Genomic DNA, 22,288 nt, shown 5'->3' with positions numbered 1-22,288 from the left:
GGAATGTAGGTTATGATCTTGACACTGATCTTTCCTAAGTAGGCAGGGTTGTGTCCCTTCTTCATCTCTAGAATCTATGTACGTTTCTGTCCTCCCCCTCCCGATATACATTCCATACACAAGTATGCATGTTGATGCATGCTGAGTATATGAACATTAATATTATCTCCCTTCTCTGTTGGGCCAAATCATGTAATTTAAAATGGCGTTATGACTGAATAAAATGATACGGAAAAAATATATATATTTTTTCATAGTTGCCGTACAGTGCCAGTCATTGTTGAGTCGGTGTTGCAACTTTTCTGACCCCTCCCGCGCCAACTTTGATGGAAAAGCAACATTAAACTTTACCGACCACTAAGAAATAAACATGAGTGGTATCAATGTTGAATTGTTGTCCCTTTGACAAGAAAGGAGACCAGTGGAAGCAGACTCAATCGCGATGAACATTTCCAAATAGACGACGCCCATTTACTGTATGCTTTGCTAACTACCAAATCGACGGACAACTAAATGGAAATGTGGAGTGGCATAGACAAACCAATATATTTCAAAGAGCACGTTGGGGGGGGGCGGAGCAATTCTGTCAATTTCGTCAGTCTCCAGATGTCTGGTTCAACCCTTAAGGTACAGTTGGCAAGGCAGCTTTGGTTATATAGCACGTTTCATACACAAGACAACTCAATGTGCTTCACACAAGCAAAGCCACAGCATGTAAATGCTGATACAAACAACCAGCTATCGACATTCAAAAGCCAAAGACGAGAAGAAACGTAGCTTACTCAGAATTATGCGTACATTGAAAACAATTAACCACATTTACAGACAGTCTTACAGGCAATCAAAAACACAGTAAAGACATGAAAAGTAGCTTTATAAAATTACTGACAGTGAAATTGATTGTAATGCTCAAAATACTTTCATCAAAGGTATCAGGGGAAAAAAATGGGTTTTATCCTGGATTTAATAGCATTTACTCTTGGGGCTGATTTCACTTTTGCAGCTATTTGATGTTTTTTTTTTTTTAAATAAAAATCAAGTCTGCGGGAGATAAAAGCATGGATAAATAAATGTCTCCTGTTTCTGCTGAGAGCATGCAACCCTTCAGTTTGGATATATTTTTTCAGCTGGTAAAAGGCTTTAAAGTTCTTTTTGGGGGGGGGGGGGGGGTTGTTTGTATTTTTCAACAAAAATGATTGGAGGCTAATGAGGTGGCGGGGTAATGACAGGAAAATGCATAACAGAATATTGATGCAACCAAAATACCATCATTCATTTCTAAATCTGAACTTGCATTACATTTCAATGTCTTTGTCAATCGATTGTTGTTGATAGTCAGCCCCTTTTCTCCTTTTAGCCCATGTGCAGGAATCATCAATAATACTTTGCTCTGTTCAGTTGGGGTTCCCCCCCCCCCCTCTCCTGGGGCACAGAAAATGTTGCTCTCACTTTTATGATCAACATTCCGCTTCAGACTCCCCGAGTGGTTCAAGGACTTAATAGAATTAATAGAAAAGTTGGTGTGCATAAAATTTCAAAATGAACCGAGCATTAAATTAATGACGGACCTAAAGGCTGAACATGCTTTAGTAGATCTTTTTTTTTCCTCAAAAAGGTAGTTTTGCAAGGATTAAAAAATGGAATTCTGTGGAATTCCTGATTCTTAGGGTATTTTTATTAGAGCATATCGCGGATATGTCATACAAAGAGAAACACGGGCCTCTTTTTTTTTGTATTGCGGAAATACACGCAGATAGTAGAACATGACACCCTCATTCTTGTGTGTGATATTGAACCTAATTTATACGATGCAATTATATTTTGCAATCCAATCAAAGCATGTTGTGACTAAGTAGGACCAACTGGAGAAGTCATAAAAGAGTGATCAAACCAAACAGGATGTGTTTACTTTTACGGTTATTCATGACAACAAGTTTTAGGAGATGCCGTAATGGACATTGTCCTTCATTTGTTTACTGCGTTGTGATTATATTTGTGGAGCAAAACGCGCCTTTGGCTAAACACAGTCAAGTGCTAAATGTGTTTACGCCTCAGAGCAGAAAGATGAACACTGAAGATAATTGCAGTTGGAAGGCGTTTCACAATTAGTTGCGACTCGCAGTCTCGCACACAGGTTTCACACTCGGCGGGGGAAAGATGAATTCAGCTAGAGAATTAGCTACAGCAGAAAGTCGAGATTGACCACCTGACATCAATCAAATCTTTGACTAATCATCGGTGACGCTCAAAGGAAGGGAGATAACGGATGTGCTGCCTCAAGGAAGTGCTGTGTGTCGTTATCACGCTGGCGAATGCCATCTCTGGCCTGCTGCGTATTGTCAAGAAGACGACATTGTCACATATTTCACCAATAACAGTGCACAGTGAGTTCTAGGGACAACAGATCTTTTCTGGGCAGTAAATCACAACTGTCCCATGAGTTCGTTAACGCAGATAAACAGTGCTGTGTCAAGTTGTCATTTTACACCGAACAATACATTTACATTATTTTTCTTTACTGTAAACTCACTTTTTGCCTGTATTTAAAAAGAGAAAGGAGGCTGACTGTCTACAACCATCTATTGACAAAGACATTGAAATCCATCCATCCATTTTTTGAAACGCTTTATCTTCACAAGGGTCGCGGGGCGTGCTGGAGCCTATCCCAGCCGTTTTCGGGCAGTAGGCGGGGGACACCCTGAGCCCGTTGCCAGCCAATGACAGGGCAAAGTGAGACGAACAAACATCCGCACTCACACCTAGGGAGAATTTTGAGTGTTAAATCAGCCTGCCATGCATGTTTTTAGAATGTGGGAGGAAACCGGAGTACCCGGAAAAAAAACACACAGGCCCGCCGGGGAAAACATGCAAACTTCAAATGCCTCAGTGGAAATACCTTGCAGTGTGCATTAAAATGACGCTTTGGCTTTCGAACCTCTTTTTGAACTCAAATATAAGAGGCTGAGCGAGGTGCGATTTTGGAGGTGTTTTATTTTTCCATCAAAACCGGGGAGTAATACCTGACAGGCGTGCATTACGCCTGTAGAAAAGGCAGACCAAACTGCAAAACAAGTCTGACAAGAAGCAGGCAACAATCAAAAATCCAATAAATGCAGGTATTGCCTCTTAGGTAGCAGAGGTGCAAGATATGGAGGGTGGAGAGCAAGTTGTACCAATATAACTATATGATTAGAGCTGCTAGGTCCAGGGGCTGTAAATGTGGGTGGCAGGTTCACACAATTTAAAAAAAAAAAGCATACGTGCATTTTCATTAAGGCAAGCTACCAAAACGATTTATTGCACAATTGTGAACTGGCTCTCAGCAAACTAAAAGATGATAGAAGCTAATCAACAAACAGCAACATAATAAAGGCTGCATGAGAAGACTAGAAAGGCGCTAATGAACAATTAGGCAATCCTCGGTTAATTCCGTAACAGGATAAGACTCACAAAATGTTTTCGCAGTGCAATCCTGACGTTACTTTTAGTTCAATTTAATTTGACGGTAGGAGACAGCGCTGGATAAAATGTCAGCCTTTAAAATGGTTGAGAACGGGTTGATCGATCTGCTTAATTCTTATTGAATACTGTGTTCGGATTGGCAGGAGCATGGACGGAGAACGTGTTTTTGCAAAGAAAATTCTTGACATGAGATCCCCTTTAAAGATTATGTCAAGTTAAAGTGTGTGTGTGTGTGTATATATATATGTATATATATATATATGAGTGTACTGCTGAAATGCTAAATACAGTCCCCTGGAAAAAAATGTTTTATAAATACTTTCAGAACTTCAATCATTTCTACAGAGGGCACGGCACCAAATAAATTCCGTCTTTGATCGAACGTGTGCTATTATGTAAAAATATGTACGAATGCAAAACTGAAAGCTCGCATTGACAGGCAGGCGAAAGGGAATGTTGTTGTATGTGGTTGGCCCAGTTCTAGAATCATAGCTGAATTGAATGGGGGGGGGGGGGGGGGGGCTCCGTGAGCTCTGAGAAAAATAGCCTCACGGAAGGGAAGCTACAAGTGAAACGGGGGCCCGGGGGGTTGTCAATTTATTCAGTTAGTTTGATTGCAATCGGGTTTAGACAAGTTACACAGTGCTTATGCATGCTAGTCTAAATACGTTTTTCTTCAAGATTCATGCCTCATGATTTGCAGACGTAGGGGAAAAAAACTTTTGTAATTGAAAACAATTTGTTCTAGAAAGAATCTCGAAAAAATCATTAGCACAACTGCCCTCTGGTGTCAGCGTGTGCTCATCTGTTTCTGCTGGCCTGTAGCCATCGCTTGTTTGCGCTGGGCCAACAACCCTTATCTTAATCTGATGTTATTAGCAGGATAATTGATGGATTACGTTTGCTTTTCATAGGTATACATGAAGTGATTGCAAAAAAAAAAAAAAAAATGGATTTAAGGTTTAAAGCCAACATTTATCACACTGTTCTTTTTTTCACTTGGCTCATAACACCAAATTCATGAACGTGTTATTTTAAAGGCTCGGTGTGAGACAAAGCAGTGTAACCGTTTTAAATTGGTTGGCAGGGCGACGCAAGGTCAGGCACAGCAATTAACATCCATCCCGTTTAGAGAGGCCATTCTGATGTGTTGAGTAGAGGCTTTCCAAATCCCCCTGCTGAGGACGGCCTTGTTTTGAAGCCACTTTGAAATGATGACCGTGTTTTGTTTTGTTTTTACCCACGGAGCAGTCAGTTCCGCATCATTGCCCACCAAGAAGCCTTTGAATGTACCAGAAAAAGCAAAATTATCGATCTCCCGTCTCCACAGCTGCTATACACAGCTAATGAGCGGCTCTGTTGCCAGGACACCAACTCCTTTAGATGGAATATGAAAGACATTGCCATTTCCAAAGGCTCTGTCCGACTTTGTTCTCATTTTATTTGGAAATTATATTCACCAACACATTCAGACATAAATTGTTTGACCCCCCCGCCCCCCACAAAAAAAAATGAACTGCAATGTGTGGAGCATAAGATGAAGCGCAACCTGTAATGAATCAAATGACCACCAGGGCAATACTGAAAACTCGGGCAAGCTAAGCAGGCACCGCCATCGACAAAATATGACGTTACATTCATCAGTCTGCACTGCAACAAAACTTGACCGATGCTTCAGATACACCAACACTGATCAGGTTATTGTCATTTTAAGAAGATCATTTGTCAAGCCTCTGCTGAGTGACGTATCACATGAACATGGCGAGGCCAGCAAATGTTAAGGGGGGATTGGGAGGGGGAGTTCCTGATCGGTATCAGTTTGGAAAAGCAAGAAGGTATCCGTTATCGGTATTGTTATTAAATAACCATATCAAAATCCTTTGCAACGGCCTTGCAATAAACAAAATGGTGTCTCCATCGTTGCTATGGCAATAACCTGGCTGCGTGTGACACTTTACCTTGTCCTGTATCTCTGGAAAATCCGTGCCATACCAGCGATTGTCTCACTCCAGTTGAATGCGTCGTCTGATTAATCCTTTACTCTCCGCTCCCCACAGGAGTACACCATCGATGTATTTTTCCGTCAGAGTTGGAGAGATGAGAGACTGAAATTTGACGGGCCCATGCAGGTGTTGCCCCTCAACAACCTCCTTGCCAGTAAGATCTGGACACCTGACACATTTTTCCACAATGGAAAGAAGTCTGTGGCCCACAACATGACAACCCCAAACAAACTTCTGCGACTAGTTGACAATGGCACACTTCTCTACACGATGAGGTAAGACGCTTTATTTATACATATATATAAAGCATTGGCTTCATCGACATTAATTCTTACAGTATATGCATGTGAGGTTTAGTTATTCTCTTTGTCCACAAGGGGTTGTCGTCCGCACATTCTTCTACATCATAGTAAAGAATGCTAATGTCCTTAAAGTGTGCCTGTAGTCTGAATGACGCGGAAGTGAGCGTTATGGATTTTCTACGTCTTGGCTATTTCCTGGATGCATTAGCCACTGTGGTATATGGTGATTGTGCCATTTGAGGCTACCTTTTGATTGCTGTATTTCGTTACCATTTGGTTCATAATGCGAATTCAAAACAGCAACAGTGGCTGTTTCCATCTGCCCTCTATGTACTACCTGTTATGGATTCCAATTCATTATATCTGGTGGTGATAGGCTATATTCAATTAGCGAGCAATGTACTTTTACCTGAAAAGTGCAGCTGAGTAACTGTCCAGCATTGTGCTGTGCTGTATTGTAATGTACTGTACCGTACTGTACTATCCGATAAAACAAATCCATGATGCAATGAATAAGTGCATCCCAATACAGCGAGGGACGGTTGTGTATTTTTAATCAAATATACACTACGTTTGTTCCAAAAACAATGATTTAACGCTCATTTAATGCAAACTTGATTGAAGCCAACGTCGCTTCTAAAAACTAAAATGTGGGATGCTTTATTTTATAAGGATTGTTTACTTTGATGAATTGTTCCATAAACGGATTGACACATTCCTGACACAGCGTTACAAGTCTTGCCAGAGCGTGTAATCAGTAAATAGCGCATTGACTTGTTTATATTGATTCCCATTAAACTTAAGGTTGACAAATAAAAGTGACCATAAAAATGCACAGCGGACATTGTATATTGACGAGTGCGTATCTCCTCAACCCCTCTTGACTCATCACCTCCATCCTTCATCCTACAAGGTTGACCATTCATGCCGAATGCCCCATGCACCTGGAGGACTTCCCCATGGATGCGCACGCCTGTCCCCTGAAATTTGGAAGCTGTAAGTTACACTAACAGCAAAAGCTACAAAAGTGTGTGGACTATGTGGGTTTTTTCACATTCAAGTCAATTTGAAAAACAAACTAAAATCAGCCGTCCGTCTCTTGACTCTCATCTGCTTCCCAGATGCTTACACCAACAATGAGGTGATTTATCTCTGGACACAAGAAGATGAGCGCTCTGTTTCTGTGGCTGAAGATGGTTCCAGGCTCAACCAGTATGACCTACTGGGACACGTTATTGGCAAAGAAACCATAAGTTCCAGTACAGGTACAGTGCAGAGAATGAAAAGAATATACAGCACTGGTTAGCACGGTGCTGTGGTTAGTAGTCACTGCCACATCAGGGTAAAAAGTTTCGTGTGGACAGTGTTTAAATTCTAAAGGCAGTCTGGTTGGCGGCTCGAGATTCCCAAAAAATGTGATGTTTGTCTGTTATTTCATGAATCTGTACATGTCAGGATGGGGACTGATTGTTGAAATCGGGCAGAGCACACCGTCAACACTTCAAAGATGGATTGCGCTGATGGAAAATAAGTTCAGATTTCTTTCTATTTTCCTCCGCGATCCAAAAATCAATCCATATTTCCATCCAATTAGGTGCAATTTTTCCTCAATCCTTTGACAACCTCTGCAGGACGGCAAAATTATTTTTATAATATAGGATACTGCAGGCTGTGGAAAAACAGTTTTCAGTGGGCTCAGAGTCCTGCCTCAGAGCTCAGAACTGATCATCACAAATGGTAGAATGACCATAAAATTTGGTCAGAGTTCATCAGTGTAGAAACAATCAACAGTAAACATGATTATGCTGAACAGTACACAGTTAAACACGAAAGAAAAAAAGTCTTACTGGAATGCCAACATAAACAAAATTGTTTTGAACTTTTCTTTTTGACAGAAAACAATATCGAGCTCTGTTTTGAATTGTAGCCTAAAATTAACAATTCCAAGGACAACAGAATTGGCATTATGTAGCTGAACCAATGGGATCTAGACAAAAAGCCTTGTGGCGGCACTCAGTTGTTATCTGAGCTCGCTCTGAAGGAGTTTTGGCTACATGGGTGAAGTAACAATTGTAAATCATCAAGACATGAGGAATCAAACGCATGTATCTTTATCTGTAGTTCCGAACGAAGTTTAGAAACAACTTTTAGATGGTGAAACAGATTAGTTGTATGTATTCATCAAAAAGCGTGGCTTGGTTGAATATGGCCTGAAGGTTTCTCAAACTGGGGCCAACAATAAGTCAGATAAGCGGTATAAAAATGGGAGGGATGGATGGATGGATGGAAGCCAAACGTCACAGACAATTGTAAGATGTGGAAAGTTTTTTGCTACTTGTGACTCTCAGGAGGCAAGTCACTAGGTTACGGGGCTGCGGCAGGTTTCACTGGCGCTTTGAGACTAAACTAACAATGAAACCGCTTTCTTGCAGTGCCCTCTGGCCTGCAGTGCCCTCTGGCCTGTTTTTCCTTGAAGCAAAAGCTGTGCTGTAGGTTCTACTGAGAACTCTTTTGTTTGAGATTATCATTATTGTTGTGCTGTATGGTGGTTTGAAGGTAAGCTACACCGAGGACAAAGGCTTGTTGAAAGAAGGAAAGTGTTGCTACTAAAGGCCAGCGTGAAGGTGGATGTTAAATGATTGCTTTAATAAACATTGCAGAGGCCAAGAAATGCTTTGCTCTCACAAGGCTTTAAAAGAAAAGTCAGCCAGATTTCTTCTCTTAACTCATTCACTCCCAAAGACGTTTTTAAACGTCTTTTCAGACTTGGCCTAGAATTGGCTGGCACTGAATGAGTTAAGTACCTAACAGGGAGATAGGGAAGTGAGAATGCTATGGTAACCACGGCATTAATATACTTAATTGAATATGTAGAAATGTTCCTGAAGTAATGAAGCAGCGTGTCAGCTTGTGTTGCCCAACGATGTCATATAACAGTTTTAATGATGATCTGCTGTCTTCATTTTTCTTTTTTCCGCTCTCTCTCTCTCTGTCGCTTCTCAGGGGAATATGTAGTGATGACAACATATTTCCATTTGAAAAGGAAAATTGGTTATTTTGTGATCCAAACCTACCTACCCTGCATCATGACAGTCATCCTGTCACAGGTGTCCTTCTGGTTAAACAGAGAGTCGGTTCCTGCACGCACCGTATTTGGTGAGTGCCATCTTGTGTTTTTATGCAACCCAGAATGCACTAAATAACAACTGAAGTCTGAGAGGCTGATGGCCGGGTGAGGATGGGGCTTCGAAAGGGTGAGGTAAGAGCAAAACAAATGTGCAGGGATGATTTAATTCAATAGGTGGCAATGATCACATTATACAGTCTCCAGATAATCAATCTAATCAAATCCAAACATTGTCATCACTGTCCCAGACTCAAAGATGGGATGCAATTTTCTAATCCCACTTCCTTTCTGTTGCTATTGTGCTGCTCCTATGCGCACATTACTTTTAATTTTTTGTTTGTTTTTTTAAATAAAGTACAGTTAAATCTGCAATACATTATTCTGAACAAGGAACAATATTTGGTCATTAATTGGCACCACAGCTGACTATAGTTGGCAGAATGATGACATTTCAAAATGAAACATCACAAAATATAATGACTGTAACCAGTGGAACTGTCGACCATGTGGCGAGCACGCCTGCCTCACAGTCGAGGGTTCTTTGTCGGAACCTCAGCTCGGGAGCTTTGCATTTTCTCCCCTTGCTTGTTATGTGCAGGCACCGCGGTTAGTGAAGGCTCTAAATTGCTGATTCTTGTGGGTGTGAATCTTTTTTTAAAAAGGTCTACTCCGTGGGGGGCATTGTTTTTGTTGATGATGAAATGTTGATGGAGACAAAATTGCAACAAATGATTTTTTTGCAAATAGAATAAATGTTATTCTTTCCAATGACAGTGTTTCCTTTAGTAGGAACTCTTCCCTGATGTTTTGGTTTTTTTTTTAATTCTTTCCTCAGGGGTCACCACCGTCCTCACCATGACGACCCTTAGCATAAGTGCCCGCAACTCCCTCCCTAAGGTTGCCTATGCCACAGCCATGGACTGGTTCATGGCAGTGTGCTATGCCTTTGTCTTCTCTGCCTTGATTGAGTTTGCCACAGTCAACTACTTCACCAAGCGCAGCTGGGCGTGGGATGGGAAAAAAGAGGGCATGGAAGTCAGGGTGAGTAATTGCTGTTTGGAAATTACACATAGATATGATAGTGATGAACGTGTCCAGCAAAAAAATGACAGAATTTAGACTTCTCTCCTCTCTGGCTCTCCACGTTAATTCCGCCTCGAGTACTCCCATCTTTTACCTTTATATTTTTGTTGAAAACCCTCTCAGAGCTGCTAGGAATGTTGTAAGTTTACACTGGTGGAGGAACAAGGGCAAATTGGAAACTCGGAGCCTTAGAGTAACCCAGAGTACTCTATAAAGGAGCTTTTATTTATTCATTAACAACCAAATGGAACAAGGACAAGTGGGGCGGACCGTGGAGAGCAGAAACAGAGGTAAACTCCCAAAGACACTAGCCCAAATTTAGGATGGCAGCATATGTTCAAGCCCCATTTTAGTCCGCTTAAACCCATTCTGTCAAGATGAGACAGCATCTTTCCGTACAGCATGCTCATTAAAAAAAAAATGGGACGCTGACTAAAAAAGTGAGAGTGCATCGAAATGAATCCCTGGAGGCCAATATTACTTTCACGCACAGATTTGTCAATAGCTTGCGCTCTTTTGTGTGTGAGCGGGGAAGACGGGAGAAGTAATTGGATCAGAGCAAGAAAGTTGAAATATAGATGAGTGGAGACCATTTTGCTGGAAACAGTTAGCTGGGGAATGCTTTTGTGTTTCAGTCCATTTAGGAATAAGGACTCTGTTAATGCAAATAACGTGGATGCAAATAATAATAATAATAAATAGGGTTCAGTAAAATTCAGAACAAAAACAGGAACTCAATGTAAGTAATTGGCACCACTGTTCCAACACTTATGGAGAGGAGTGTATTTCTTCAGTCAATAATAACAATAATAATAATAATACACAAACTCTTTCTCTGACCTCATCAGTTTCGACTATCAGTGAGTTATGAGTTGTCATTTGGTGCTCTGAGAGGTTGGCAGGAGACAATTTTGTGGCAGAAATATTTTTTCAGTTTTTCAGAATGAAGCAGAGATAAGGAGTCGTCGGGGCATGGGGAGAGCTGTTTCTTGTTTTCGTTCTGAGGCTTTGTCTTAATGGCAAATGTCTGCGCTCTCTGGGACAATGCTGAGAATGTAGTTGTCATCATAGATAAACAAGAACAGGGTCACAATGGTTGACAAGACACGCTCACCCTTAATGCCCCACAAGAATACTACTACTGGAAAGCAAAATGCTCAGACTACTCCTATTTTTTTAACCATCTTACAAAAAAATAATAATAATTGTACGGGGGGGATGGGGCTGTAAGGGGAAAAATACTGTCCGCAGTCATCAGAAGCCGAGTTTCAGCCAACGGAACCAAATGATGACTTCATTTGCCGCAGGCTCTTTCTTTTTTCGGTCTGATATGGTGAGCTATAGTCGAGTCAGCGTGTACTCATTTACTTTTGAGGTTACACAGCTCCAGTGGCATGTAATTCCCTCTGGGTCGCTAAACAATCTGTTTAACCAACGGGCTAATTAGCTCACCTCAAGCCAGCGGACGATGTAATATGGCAGGATGGAAGTCTGTGTATTCTTTGATGAAACGAAAAAAGCAACTTGGGATTCATCAGAGCCGATAGGTGCATTTGGCCATTGTGCAATGGGGATGTCCAACTTCAAGCTAGTCTCACATTCAGCCCTTGGGATGTCAGACGGGCGACGAAGACATCGATGCTTGTGACCGCTTCGGCTAGTTGGTGCCGCCGACACTCTTTTGCTGAAGCCTTTGCTGCTGCACGTCCTTCTACTGACATTGTACGGGAATAACCGACAAACTCAACAGACCTCGGACGTTATGCAGCAGCTACAGAAAGCAATACAAATTGTAAAATTATGTGTATTTCACCAACATTCATTGTTCAGTAGGAAAGCTTTACTTGATGCGTGTTTAAGTTCTATTGCCTTCTTTCAAAAATGATAAACGTGACCTGATAAAAATTAAAAATACAAAAAAAGTCGAGAGAAATCACCATTCACGTTTTTTTTTTTTAAACCAGAAAAATGTCATCGGCTCCACAGCTACCAGTTTTCCAATAGCCTAAAATACACCAAATTAATGACACAACCCGGACTTGTAGATCAGTACTTGAGGCGATCAAACATGTCAACACGTCATCTCGAATCATAAAGAAGGTCAGACTATCGCGAGGCTCGGTCTAACACGTCCACACAAAGCCTTGCAAGCAACTTGACATCAAGTGGCACAATCGCCCCCAGGATGCTTAATCACCCCCACCCCCAAAAGAAATCTGACATTTGCAGATGCAGATGCATTGGATTTACTTTATGTGGCAGAGAACAACCAACGTTCAAGTACACAAGAATCGTTGGCTGAAAATATGTAGATTAATAAATCTATAATGTGTCGAATTCCGTAAAGCTCATGCGGTATCACCTAATGATGACATTAGTGATTCCCGACCAGGGTGCCATTGCACACTCATCGTCAGGGGTGCCGTGGGAAATTATAAAATTTCATTTAACGTAATTTGTCCCAAAACTATTATTCCTTTACCCGTTACAAATGTGTTCATCTATCTATGGCAGCGACATAATGTGACAGGCAGCGCAATTTAATTCTCTTCCGTTAGATGGCAGAAAACAATAATATAAGTGCTGGCTTATTGCAAGTATATCAACTTTACAAGTTAATTTGTGGCTAAAACTGCGACAAGATTACCGTTTTCCCAGGATTCACAATTTTGTGGTATTTTTGTGAGCTCTTTCGGATGTAAATTGGGTGCTTTGGTTCAATCAGGGTTGGAAAACACTGGATTAGATATCCAGTAAATTACAGCAGAAGAAAAACTGGATTTACAGAAGCGGAAAAGGACTATGTGGCTTGGCTGCTAATTTGGCAAAGAACATTTCTAATGCCGTAGACTTTCAGTTATCTACGAATAGAGCCATGTACTTTATCATATTACAGTGCCATTAGTTTTGCTGCTGACTAAGCCATTTTTGTGATACCCCCCACCCCTCAAAAAAGGCACTGCGGTGCTTTTAGGTTTAGTGGAGTCAATGTCCTGGAAACGACATTGGTTATCTGGAGGGCACCGGTGTGACTTTTGTCTTCTTGTCCAAAATTGACTTGAGTTAAACCCCTTTAGGCCTCCTCACTTTTCTTGTATTCAGTGTTCTTCAGTTTTGCAGAGGAAAGTGGCGGGTCAAAACAATGGCAGCGTGAAGGGAAAAAACAATTTCATGGCATGGTGATGTCTACTGCTGATAGTTTTGTCACAACAGCCATTCGAAAGCGGTCTATTTTTTTTCCCCCTCCCGGTTGATTTCGGTGTACAGTTTAGAATAGTAAACCCCATCGTGTGGATTTCAATAGCTGTGTGATTATTATTATGTTAAGCAACGCCCCATTACCTGACTCTAAGTACGCTACACTCACACTGACAGAAGGGTGGGCTGAATGCATACCTTACAGGTCAGTTGTTGCGGTACCCTTTATATTTTTCAGCAATGGGAATGCAAATATTGTGTAAAGAACGTTATTGCTTGGTAGAAAAGGGGTTTCAGTTTATACACGATGGCGAAACTTTGTGGCGTATCGTCGTGGCCGCATTGTGGCTTTTCAAGATTAAATCTTTGAGTCTATGCGAATATTAGGTCGGAACAAAACATTCAGTGATGAGAACCGCATAAAGAGATGCGCCATGAAGCAATCGGCAGCGGAAGCAGGGGACATCAGTTATGCTAATGGAAAAGATGGAGTGAAGGAAGGAGAGGGGGTGGGAGGGAAGGAAAGTCAAATGAAGCTGAAAAAGTAGAGCAAAAATTAAAGCTGTGGCCTCAAAGTAGACAAAAATAGGGAGCACTGAAATGTACCAGGGACTTTCTTCACAAATGGCAAGAGTGGGAAGTAAAGGTGTGAATTGAATGGCCACCTTATTTTATGGGACTTTTGTTTCTCTTTTTTGGATGCCATCTGTTATGCCTCGAACACTCCATACAGTACTAGCACATTTACCGTTAATGCATGTACTTAACATGAAATAGGTGCATCGGAATGTGCTGTAACCCTACATAGAGTGTTGCACATCTGCCATGTTGTAAATATTTAATATTTAGTACATGGTCATCAAAAAAGTTGTAAATGTTCTTAATGCGTAGCATAATTCATATGACACACAGTACAGTGGAACTATGGTAGAACACGATCCAATTCAAGGTCGCTGTTTGACCTCCGATTGGTTCAGGCCAACTTGTCTCCATTGTATAACTTGCATGAGCTGGACAGGCGATGTTTTGATTTTTGTAAAATGTGAACTTTCTCATGTTGCTGCTTAAAAGCGGTTAACTAGTGTTAACAGTTAGCATGCGAGACATAAACACTAAGCTGTAACAGTAATGATGTCGGTGCGATGCCCTCGGTGACTTGCAACGCACGTCACTGGAGAAGGAAGTATTGTACATTCAGCAGGGCTGACATTTCTCAATGTTAAGGCACAAATAAGATGTTCTTCAATTGAAATTCTCATGGGTGTGAGGTGCAAGGATATCCTGAGACTCCGTTACAGCCTCACACACACACACACACACACACACACACACACACACACACACACACACACACACACACGCACACAGCCACTGTATCCACTATAGAAAAGTAAAACTTGCGCCGCCATCAATCTTGCTGCCCTGCTTGTCCCCCCCACCCACCCACCCACCACCCTCCGACAGTGTGTGCAGCCCGTTTTTAGGGCCGCGAGGATTATGACATCATCCTATGGTAAAGGTTTGGTAAATAAGTGTATCCCTGTGCAAATTCAGCATGACAGTCTGAAGCTTTCTTTCAACACAGAGTGTAATGGTTTCTCCGTACAAGTACAAAGATGTCAGCTTCTTCTCTCATATAGCCTGTGCCATGTTTGTTTTATCGTGAGTTGTTTGCCTGAAGAGGCCTAGCTGCGTTCATTGATTTGTCAGACATGACTACAGGCATTGTTATCCCTCCCATCCCCCCTTTTTTTTTCAACGCTCTATGCTGCAGCTGACAGCAAAGTCACACGCCAGCCGACCCAGTACAAGTGATGCAAGCGTTTTTTTTTGTTTTGTTTTTTTTCCAATGGAAGCACTTTTTAAACCATTTCACAGCTGAATAATATGGTCATGACCTCTCTTTTTTTTCTGCAATCAAACCTTGTGTGATGCAGATTAAATGGACAATCGTGGAAAATGTACACGCTAGATTGATGAATAGAGCATGTCATTTGGGTAACTTTTAATATAATTGGTAAACTTTTTTTCTTTTCTACTTTTCTTTTCAGGAACCGTTTCAGGCTAACATGGCCAGGATTAACGATATGGTTAGGCTTTTGTTTTGCTCTTGTGTGTGTCGTGTCTCGTGGTGTTGCTTCTATTTCCTCTTTATGAGTTCAAATGGAAGTATTGTGGAGTCCGCTGCCTTTTCTCCTGACAACTATTGCTGCTTTCTTTTCTTTTCAGAGAAGAGAATCTGCAAGTCTCTCCAAAAAGGCAAACAACACTTTCAACATTGTTGGAACAACCTACGCCATCAACGTAGCAAAAGACCAAGGTTTAACAACCATTTCTAAGAGTGCCGCTACCGGGGCACCGGCCAAACACTCCTATCTCCATAAAATGGATGATCCCTACACAGAAGCCAAGAAGTCTTACAACCGAGTCAGCAAAGTGGACAAGATATCGCGCATCATTTTCCCCATCCTTTTCTTCATCTTCAACTTGGGCTACTGGGCCACATACGTGAACAGGAAGCCGGCCATCATAGAGGCAAACAACCCCAACTGAATTTGATCCAAAATCAATCTCTAATGGGTTTATCAAGGAAGGAGAGAGGTTTGATGGAAGCCATGAAAATCTTAACGTGTATGTGTACGTGTGCGTGTGCGTATGCATACAGTGGTACCTAATTTGCGAGTGCCCTAACTTTAGAGGGGTTCCAGGTTGGAATGTGGCTTGGTTGATTTATGTTTTTGTTTGTTTATTTTGCTTTGTGTTGAGAGTCAAAATTTCCACGATAAGTGAGTTTCAAATACACTGTCACTCAAGAGAAGTGGGAATAAAAAAACTAGAACATTTGAGGTACAGTAATGCCTGCAAAGTTTACATATGTGGGTAAGGGGGTAGGGGCCACAGTCACTTTCTGTCATTTATTGAACATAAAAATTGAACATGCAAATACAAAATGTCTCATTTTCAAAACTGACTCGAGCTCCTGACGTCACTCACGAGGCCGTTTCCCTTCAAGGCCGCATTCGACACACGAATACTGCAGTGCGTACAGTAATTACACTTCATAAAGCGAGTTTGTTTACTTGCGTTGTATTTTTATTATTTTATCCCATACGGGGGTTATTAATATCACGTTCAAAACAAAACGTGATTTTCATTTAAAATTCATGTCAAATACAAGATGCAAGTCAATTCAGGTACAAGCTTGGTCACGGAATGTATTGAGCTCATAAGTCAAGGTACCACTTTATATATGTGTATACACACACAATATATATACAGTATATATATATATACACAGGGTATATATATATATATATATATATACACATGTATATACAGTATATATACTGTACATATATATATATATACACACATATATATTATATAGAGTGTATATGTGTGTGTGTGTGTGTGTGTGTGTGTGTGTGTGTGTGTGTGTGTGTGTGTGTGTGTGTGTGTGTGTGTGTTTAATCTCATCAAATCCAATAGAGGAGCTGCCTTTACGAAGATAATATTGCAATTGAGGGTGGTGGTTATGAAGATAATTGTGCTAAGGTTTGTAGTGGTGGCATCATGCTCAAATTGTTTCCCCCAATTTTGTTGCTGTAGACTGCAAATTTCCCCAGTGTGGGACAAATAAAGGTTATCTTATCTTATCTTATCTTATATCATTTCTGTCATGTATCTTAACTCATTCACTCCCAAAGACGTTTTTAAACGTCTTTTCAGACTTGGTCTAGAATTGGCTTTGAAAAAAAAACATCTATTTTGCATCACAGCAAACAGTAATTGCCAACATGTTGGTGTGTGCTATCACCTCTGACGTTGTCAATTCAAATGGACCTAATTGCCTCCGACAAGCATGAAGGCTTTTAGTATTGTTCTAATTGTCATTTCTTGATGAGTTTGTTGGCGCCATTATGACCCCCCAAAAAAACCTGCACAAAATGTTCTGTTTTGTTTTATGGAGTATTGCTACACAAACTCTACAGCATCGTGAAACATTTTGATGCTGGCCAGTTTTGTTTGAACAGAACTCACTCAGTATGTCATCGAATGGAGCCATCTTCTGGGGCATCCAGGAAAAAAAAATGTTACTGCCCATTATTTGTACAGTGTCACATCACTGCCATGAAGTGGGAATTCCCATCCTAACTACCAGAAATTAGCACGCTAACGAACATACGGGCATTCTAGTAAATATCTTTGTAAAGGCAGCATTTTTGAGATTGAGAATTAACATTCCTGCGAGTGCACATTCTGTGTTTGTGTTGTGATATTTTGCTCGTCCATGAACACGGAGGGGCAAACGCTCACATGAAGCTACCATGGCTGTGAGGGAGTTTAATTTCACGATACCCTCTTTTACACAGTTCGCCAATTTGCTGTTAATGTGTTTCCAAGAGAAAGAGGCACAATGCCAACAAAAAGGGAAGGAACAATACCTCTCGGTCTGTGTAAAATTCTACAAAGGACTAGTGGAATGAGTGGAAATATACAGTAAGCAATCTAAAGCCCTCCCTCCCACTGGTGTGGCATCACGCTAGCTTTGTTCCGTTTGGTGTAAACAAGCAAAGCGGCGTTGCGACAGACTCATTTCTACTGCGATGTTATGCAATCTCTGCGTCAAAGAGGTTGGTGTTGCAGTTGTTTTCTTCTCTCATTTACAGTAGCTCTGGCCCTGTTTCCTGTTGTGAGTAACAAAGTAGTCCATCGCTGTATCTTGACCGCTTGTCATTTTGTAAAATAGTGAAAACTGTTTTCTCTTTCTCTGTTTTGCAAGCACGTGGTTTCAGGTTGTCATCGTTGCACCCCGGTGAAAACGGGAATTAATAACATGCATGCACACACACTCAGATTATGCAGAGGATGCAATCCAAGACATCCAAGGAGCTGTTCTATGGTTGCTTAAGTGTGGTCTGGGAGCAGGGGGCAGCCCCAGTATAGTGCCATATAGGAACATCATTAATAATCTTCGGTGTCTGGCCTTCAACTCAAACTGAATCTCATCAGAGCCAAAGTGGTATCATCCAGAATTGCTTTTGCATCCCATGCGCTAGCCTGTGCATTTTCACGTCCAGTGGCTCTAGCTTGCCGATTATGGTTTTGGTTAAAAAGGGAGCCAAGTGCCTTGGTGAAAATACGGACAACATAAATGGGGCGGGGGGATTATCTTTTTGTGCTTTTTCACACATTCATAACAAAACGCCATCATTAGCCAAGACTGGAGCTGAGATTTTTTTTTCTGTTTGTCATAGAAATTAATACAATTGGGTGTTTTATACAGTCAATGTTTATTAAGAGCGAGAGAGAAAAAATATTGAGTATATTTTTCCTTATAGTTTTACTAAATTGCATCTGCTCTGTCAGTGGTTACTTGTGTTTTTCTGCCTATCCAAAAAGCAATGTTTTTTTTTTTTTTTTACTCGTGCAATTTCTGTACTTGTTGAACAACGTTTCTGTTTTTGTCATAGACAAGCGCTTGCCAAATATACATATAAGCACTATAAATTTGTATCATTGTAGTGACGCCAGACCTAGTGGGGTAAAAATATTTGGTAGATTGCTCATGTACTACACTTTTTTGTTCGTTTGTTTCAACCAGTAGAACTGAGCAGCAAAGTTGCCTTTATGTTGATACTAAACACATATTATGATCCATTATCAGTATTTCTGGAAATGTTGCACCATGCTATTTGTCAAGACATCTTTTGAAACAATTTTCAGGAGTGACTGAAAGAATAATTACAGTAGCAGCCTGTGCTATGCCTCTCTTAAAGGGGTCTTACTGTCGCAAAAAAAAAAAAAATTACAGTATATCAGTCAAAACTTAATGCAATCTGTACACGTGTGTCCTCAAAATGCAGCCTCACCTAATGTTATATGCAGTATTCCGCTCAAGCAGCTCTTCGTGTCGGTGTTCTTGTGGTTCAGCCAATTTACTCACCGCTGACCCACTCACAGCCCCCGAGACACCGTCATAAATGAAGAATGCATATTTATGTGATGTTCATTTACACCAACAAGGTTATGAAAGTGCTTTTTACCCACATTTGCCAGCATGCAAATTTGATGAGTCTGCTTTACCTGCAGCTCGGTAACAAATGTAATCTCTTCATGAAAGTTCGTTCCTAGGTAGCGTCATTCAGAGCATATTTTAATAAATGACTACGGGGTCAGCATAAATACAACATAGAGGATATTGTCAGACTACAGTGATCAATGGCTGACTTAGATTATTTACCAACATTTTTTTTTTTGGTCACATCATGTTGTGACAGGTGGCACTGGTCTCAGCAACTCCACCCCTGCAGGGATTTTAAATTATTTGACTCTGGTTAATTATGCATTGCGGAGGACTGAAATGAACCATTCCATCTCGGAGAGCAAGTGTCAAAAGTCTCTGTCCTCCAAGGGGATCACAGAAGCCTGTGCGTAGTAGCAGGAGTCCACGTAATCATTTCCATACAAAACGGAATAGCGTAAAAAACATTCTAAACCACTTTTGCATCATGGGGGTGATTTAAGAAGCTGTTCAATATTCGGGAAATGCCTGGGAAATAAGTCATTTGTGTCGGACTTAATCAAGACTTGCATTCAATGATATATGACAGTCCGGGAAAAATAATACATGACAGGGATATACGGATCGACACTTGTTAAACGTTGTCACCAAATGTGCATTTACATGCCACCTCCAGATGCTTAACATAAAAAGTAACAAATTGTGACTCTAACCACTGACAGCTGTATATATAGCTTTATGCATTCCTGATATTTTATACAGTATTTTTTCCACTGATATAAAGTGGCATATCAAGAAACGTGTTCAGTTTGCGACGCACTTGTTCACCGAGCGTAACCTTCGTTATGATTGCAGTCTTAATGAGATCCAAAAGCAAACAACTGACCTCTACAAAGATTAGAGTTCCGCATCATATGTACCTGGACCTTATTTGGCTTCGTAAGACGGGAAAAGGTGAGAGGCACCTCTCAAAAGGCAGGTGAATAAATTTAGAGAATTTATAGATCGACTGGGCGGCCAAAGAAAGATACCGAATGTGGACTTGGTTAATGCTGTACATCACAGAATATTCAGGCAATCTCCAGATGCTGTACTATGCAAACATGCCCCCTGGGGATCATAACAGAAAGAGGATGGCATCGGAGCGATCTCATTTGACACGTGGTACATTTATGATGACAATGACATCATTTTCATTTTAAAACATGTGGAAGAATAACATCATTTGACATGTGAAAATATCATTCTTTGGTAGGTTTGTACCCTGATATCTACAGTATGTACTGTATGCCTGTATGCAAACACACAATTATGACGTAATTTTGAACTGGTCCAATTGAATACTTTTTGTTTTTCCTCAGTACAGAATCCCAGATTAGCTTTTGCTGCAAATCTTGTTTGTCCATCTGTGCGTGGCAACAACACGCACTTTTACATCTTTTTGTATGGTCATGTTTAGCCCCCGAATTATTGTGTTGATTAACACTGAAATGTCCAAACTGAACTGAGAGTCAGCGTTCGTGATCAACTGGATTCGACTGCACTGTTGACATGCTACTTTTGAGTTTGGTGTGTTTTATCATGTTATTTTCCCAATAGGGCCAGAGTTAACTATAATGAAACCATGTCATTGCACCGAGACATATATGAAAAGTATATAAACATACAGTATAGAGATATTTATGCTATTTAGTACCGCTTACGGGTTACACGACCTAACCTCTAAAATGTTGATGCAATTCCGTGGATGGGTAGCGCAAATACAGTATATCAAATAACAATACTGGATAGCTGAGAATAAAAAAATGTTGTGAATTTGTAGATATTGTGGACTCAATTCCAATAGTTTGTGAATATGGACATGTCACGTCATTTATTTTTTGAATCAGATAACCGTAGCTCTGTAACACTGGGTGTTATAGTGTTTTTTATGACGTGCAGTAGATACGATTCACGAGTCTACTTACAAGATCGGTATCTTGTGTGCACTTTTTTTTTCCAACACTTAACTGTGAATTAGCAGCTGTTTGCAAGCAGAGTTGTACATGCTGTGTTCTCTCTCCTGCAATTCCACTGCATGTCTCTACGCATTGAGCGATATAAAGACTTCCTCCACAAAAGACAGCTCCAGGAACATACTGTGGTGGACTCTGTATTGCTGTTGGGAAGTGGCTCTGTCTATGTGCTCAGTGACTGGACTCTGTATGTTGACTTTTCTCGTTCATGTGCTTACTGTTATGAGATGTAGCAAATGGAAATTGAAATAAAAGGATGTTGTATTTTGTCTTGGAGAACACCCTTTTTTGGTCACTATGAACACGTTCGAGTCATGCGAAAGGTACAGTATAGATTTTTTTCTGCTGTGCATCACGAGCATTTTACCACCTGACATCGATTAATTAAGGAAAACTATACAGGGTAAACTGAAAGCTTCCTACATGGAAGACACCAAACACAAATATGTAGTGTACATTTTTCATGAATAATATGCATCTTAAATTATTTATGGTGATTTCCTCATACACTTGTAAAATAGGAACAAGATGTGCCCATTAGTATGGATGAAGTCAGGGCAAAAATCACATCACTAATATCCATCCATCCATTTTCAACACCACTTAACCTGAACAGGGTCGAGGGAGTCGCTGGAGCCTATCCCAGCTGATTTTGGACAGGAGGCAAGCTACTTCCTGAACTGGTTGCCAGCAGGGCACATATAGAGACAAATGACCATTCACACCCACACGCACACCGAGTGAAAACCGATCCCACGCTGCCTGCACACAAGTCAGGTGAGTGTACCACCACACCATCAGCGACCACATCACTAATGCTTCCCACTAAATACGAACTGAACCCATCAAACACATGAAGCGCAACAATGTGGCATCTACTTCAGCAAATGGGTAATAAGTACCAAGGAACAAGAACAAAAAAAGAAAAAACTAACAAAATAACGATAACGTCAAATCATCATCGGAATGACAATATGAAGTGAGCATTCAAATATTAGTTTATGTCACACTAAGCCTCCTTACTCGCATCCCGGCCCACTCTCATTTTTACCAGCTCATTGTTCTGAAGGTAC

General features: G+C 40.8%; 1 protein-coding gene across 2 annotated transcripts in view; it reads left to right on the top strand.

Annotated features, from left to right (window-relative positions):
• gabra3 (gamma-aminobutyric acid type A receptor subunit alpha3) overlaps positions 1-21,484 on the top strand; it is a 63,178-nt gene extending 41,694 nt beyond the window's left edge. The window contains exons 5-11 of one of the 2 annotated variants that reach the window (XM_086131043.1): positions 5,520-5,740; positions 6,681-6,763; positions 6,889-7,032; positions 8,771-8,923; positions 9,730-9,935; positions 15,227-15,265; positions 15,405-21,484. In XM_086131043.1, the coding sequence (XP_085987169.1) occupies positions 5,520-5,740; positions 6,681-6,763; positions 6,889-7,032; positions 8,771-8,923; positions 9,730-9,935; positions 15,227-15,265; positions 15,405-15,728 (1,170 nt within the window). In that variant the 3' untranslated portion in view covers positions 15,729-21,484. The remainder of the gene's footprint in view (positions 1-5,519; positions 5,741-6,680; positions 6,764-6,888; positions 7,033-8,770; positions 8,924-9,729; positions 9,936-15,226; positions 15,266-15,404) is intronic. The other variant, XM_086131044.1, reaches the window with a different exon arrangement.
• The last annotated feature ends 804 nt before the right edge of the window (positions 21,485-22,288 follow it).

This window comes from Hippocampus guttulatus, chromosome 15, assembly GCF_054856545.1.
Source record: "Hippocampus guttulatus isolate MCC_2025c chromosome 15, RoL_Hgut_1.0, whole genome shotgun sequence".
NCBI classification, from domain to species: domain Eukaryota; kingdom Metazoa; phylum Chordata; class Actinopteri; order Syngnathiformes; family Syngnathidae; genus Hippocampus; species Hippocampus guttulatus.
Note: the sequence above shows the minus strand (reverse complement) of the source record. Positions and strands in the feature narration are given on the sequence as shown.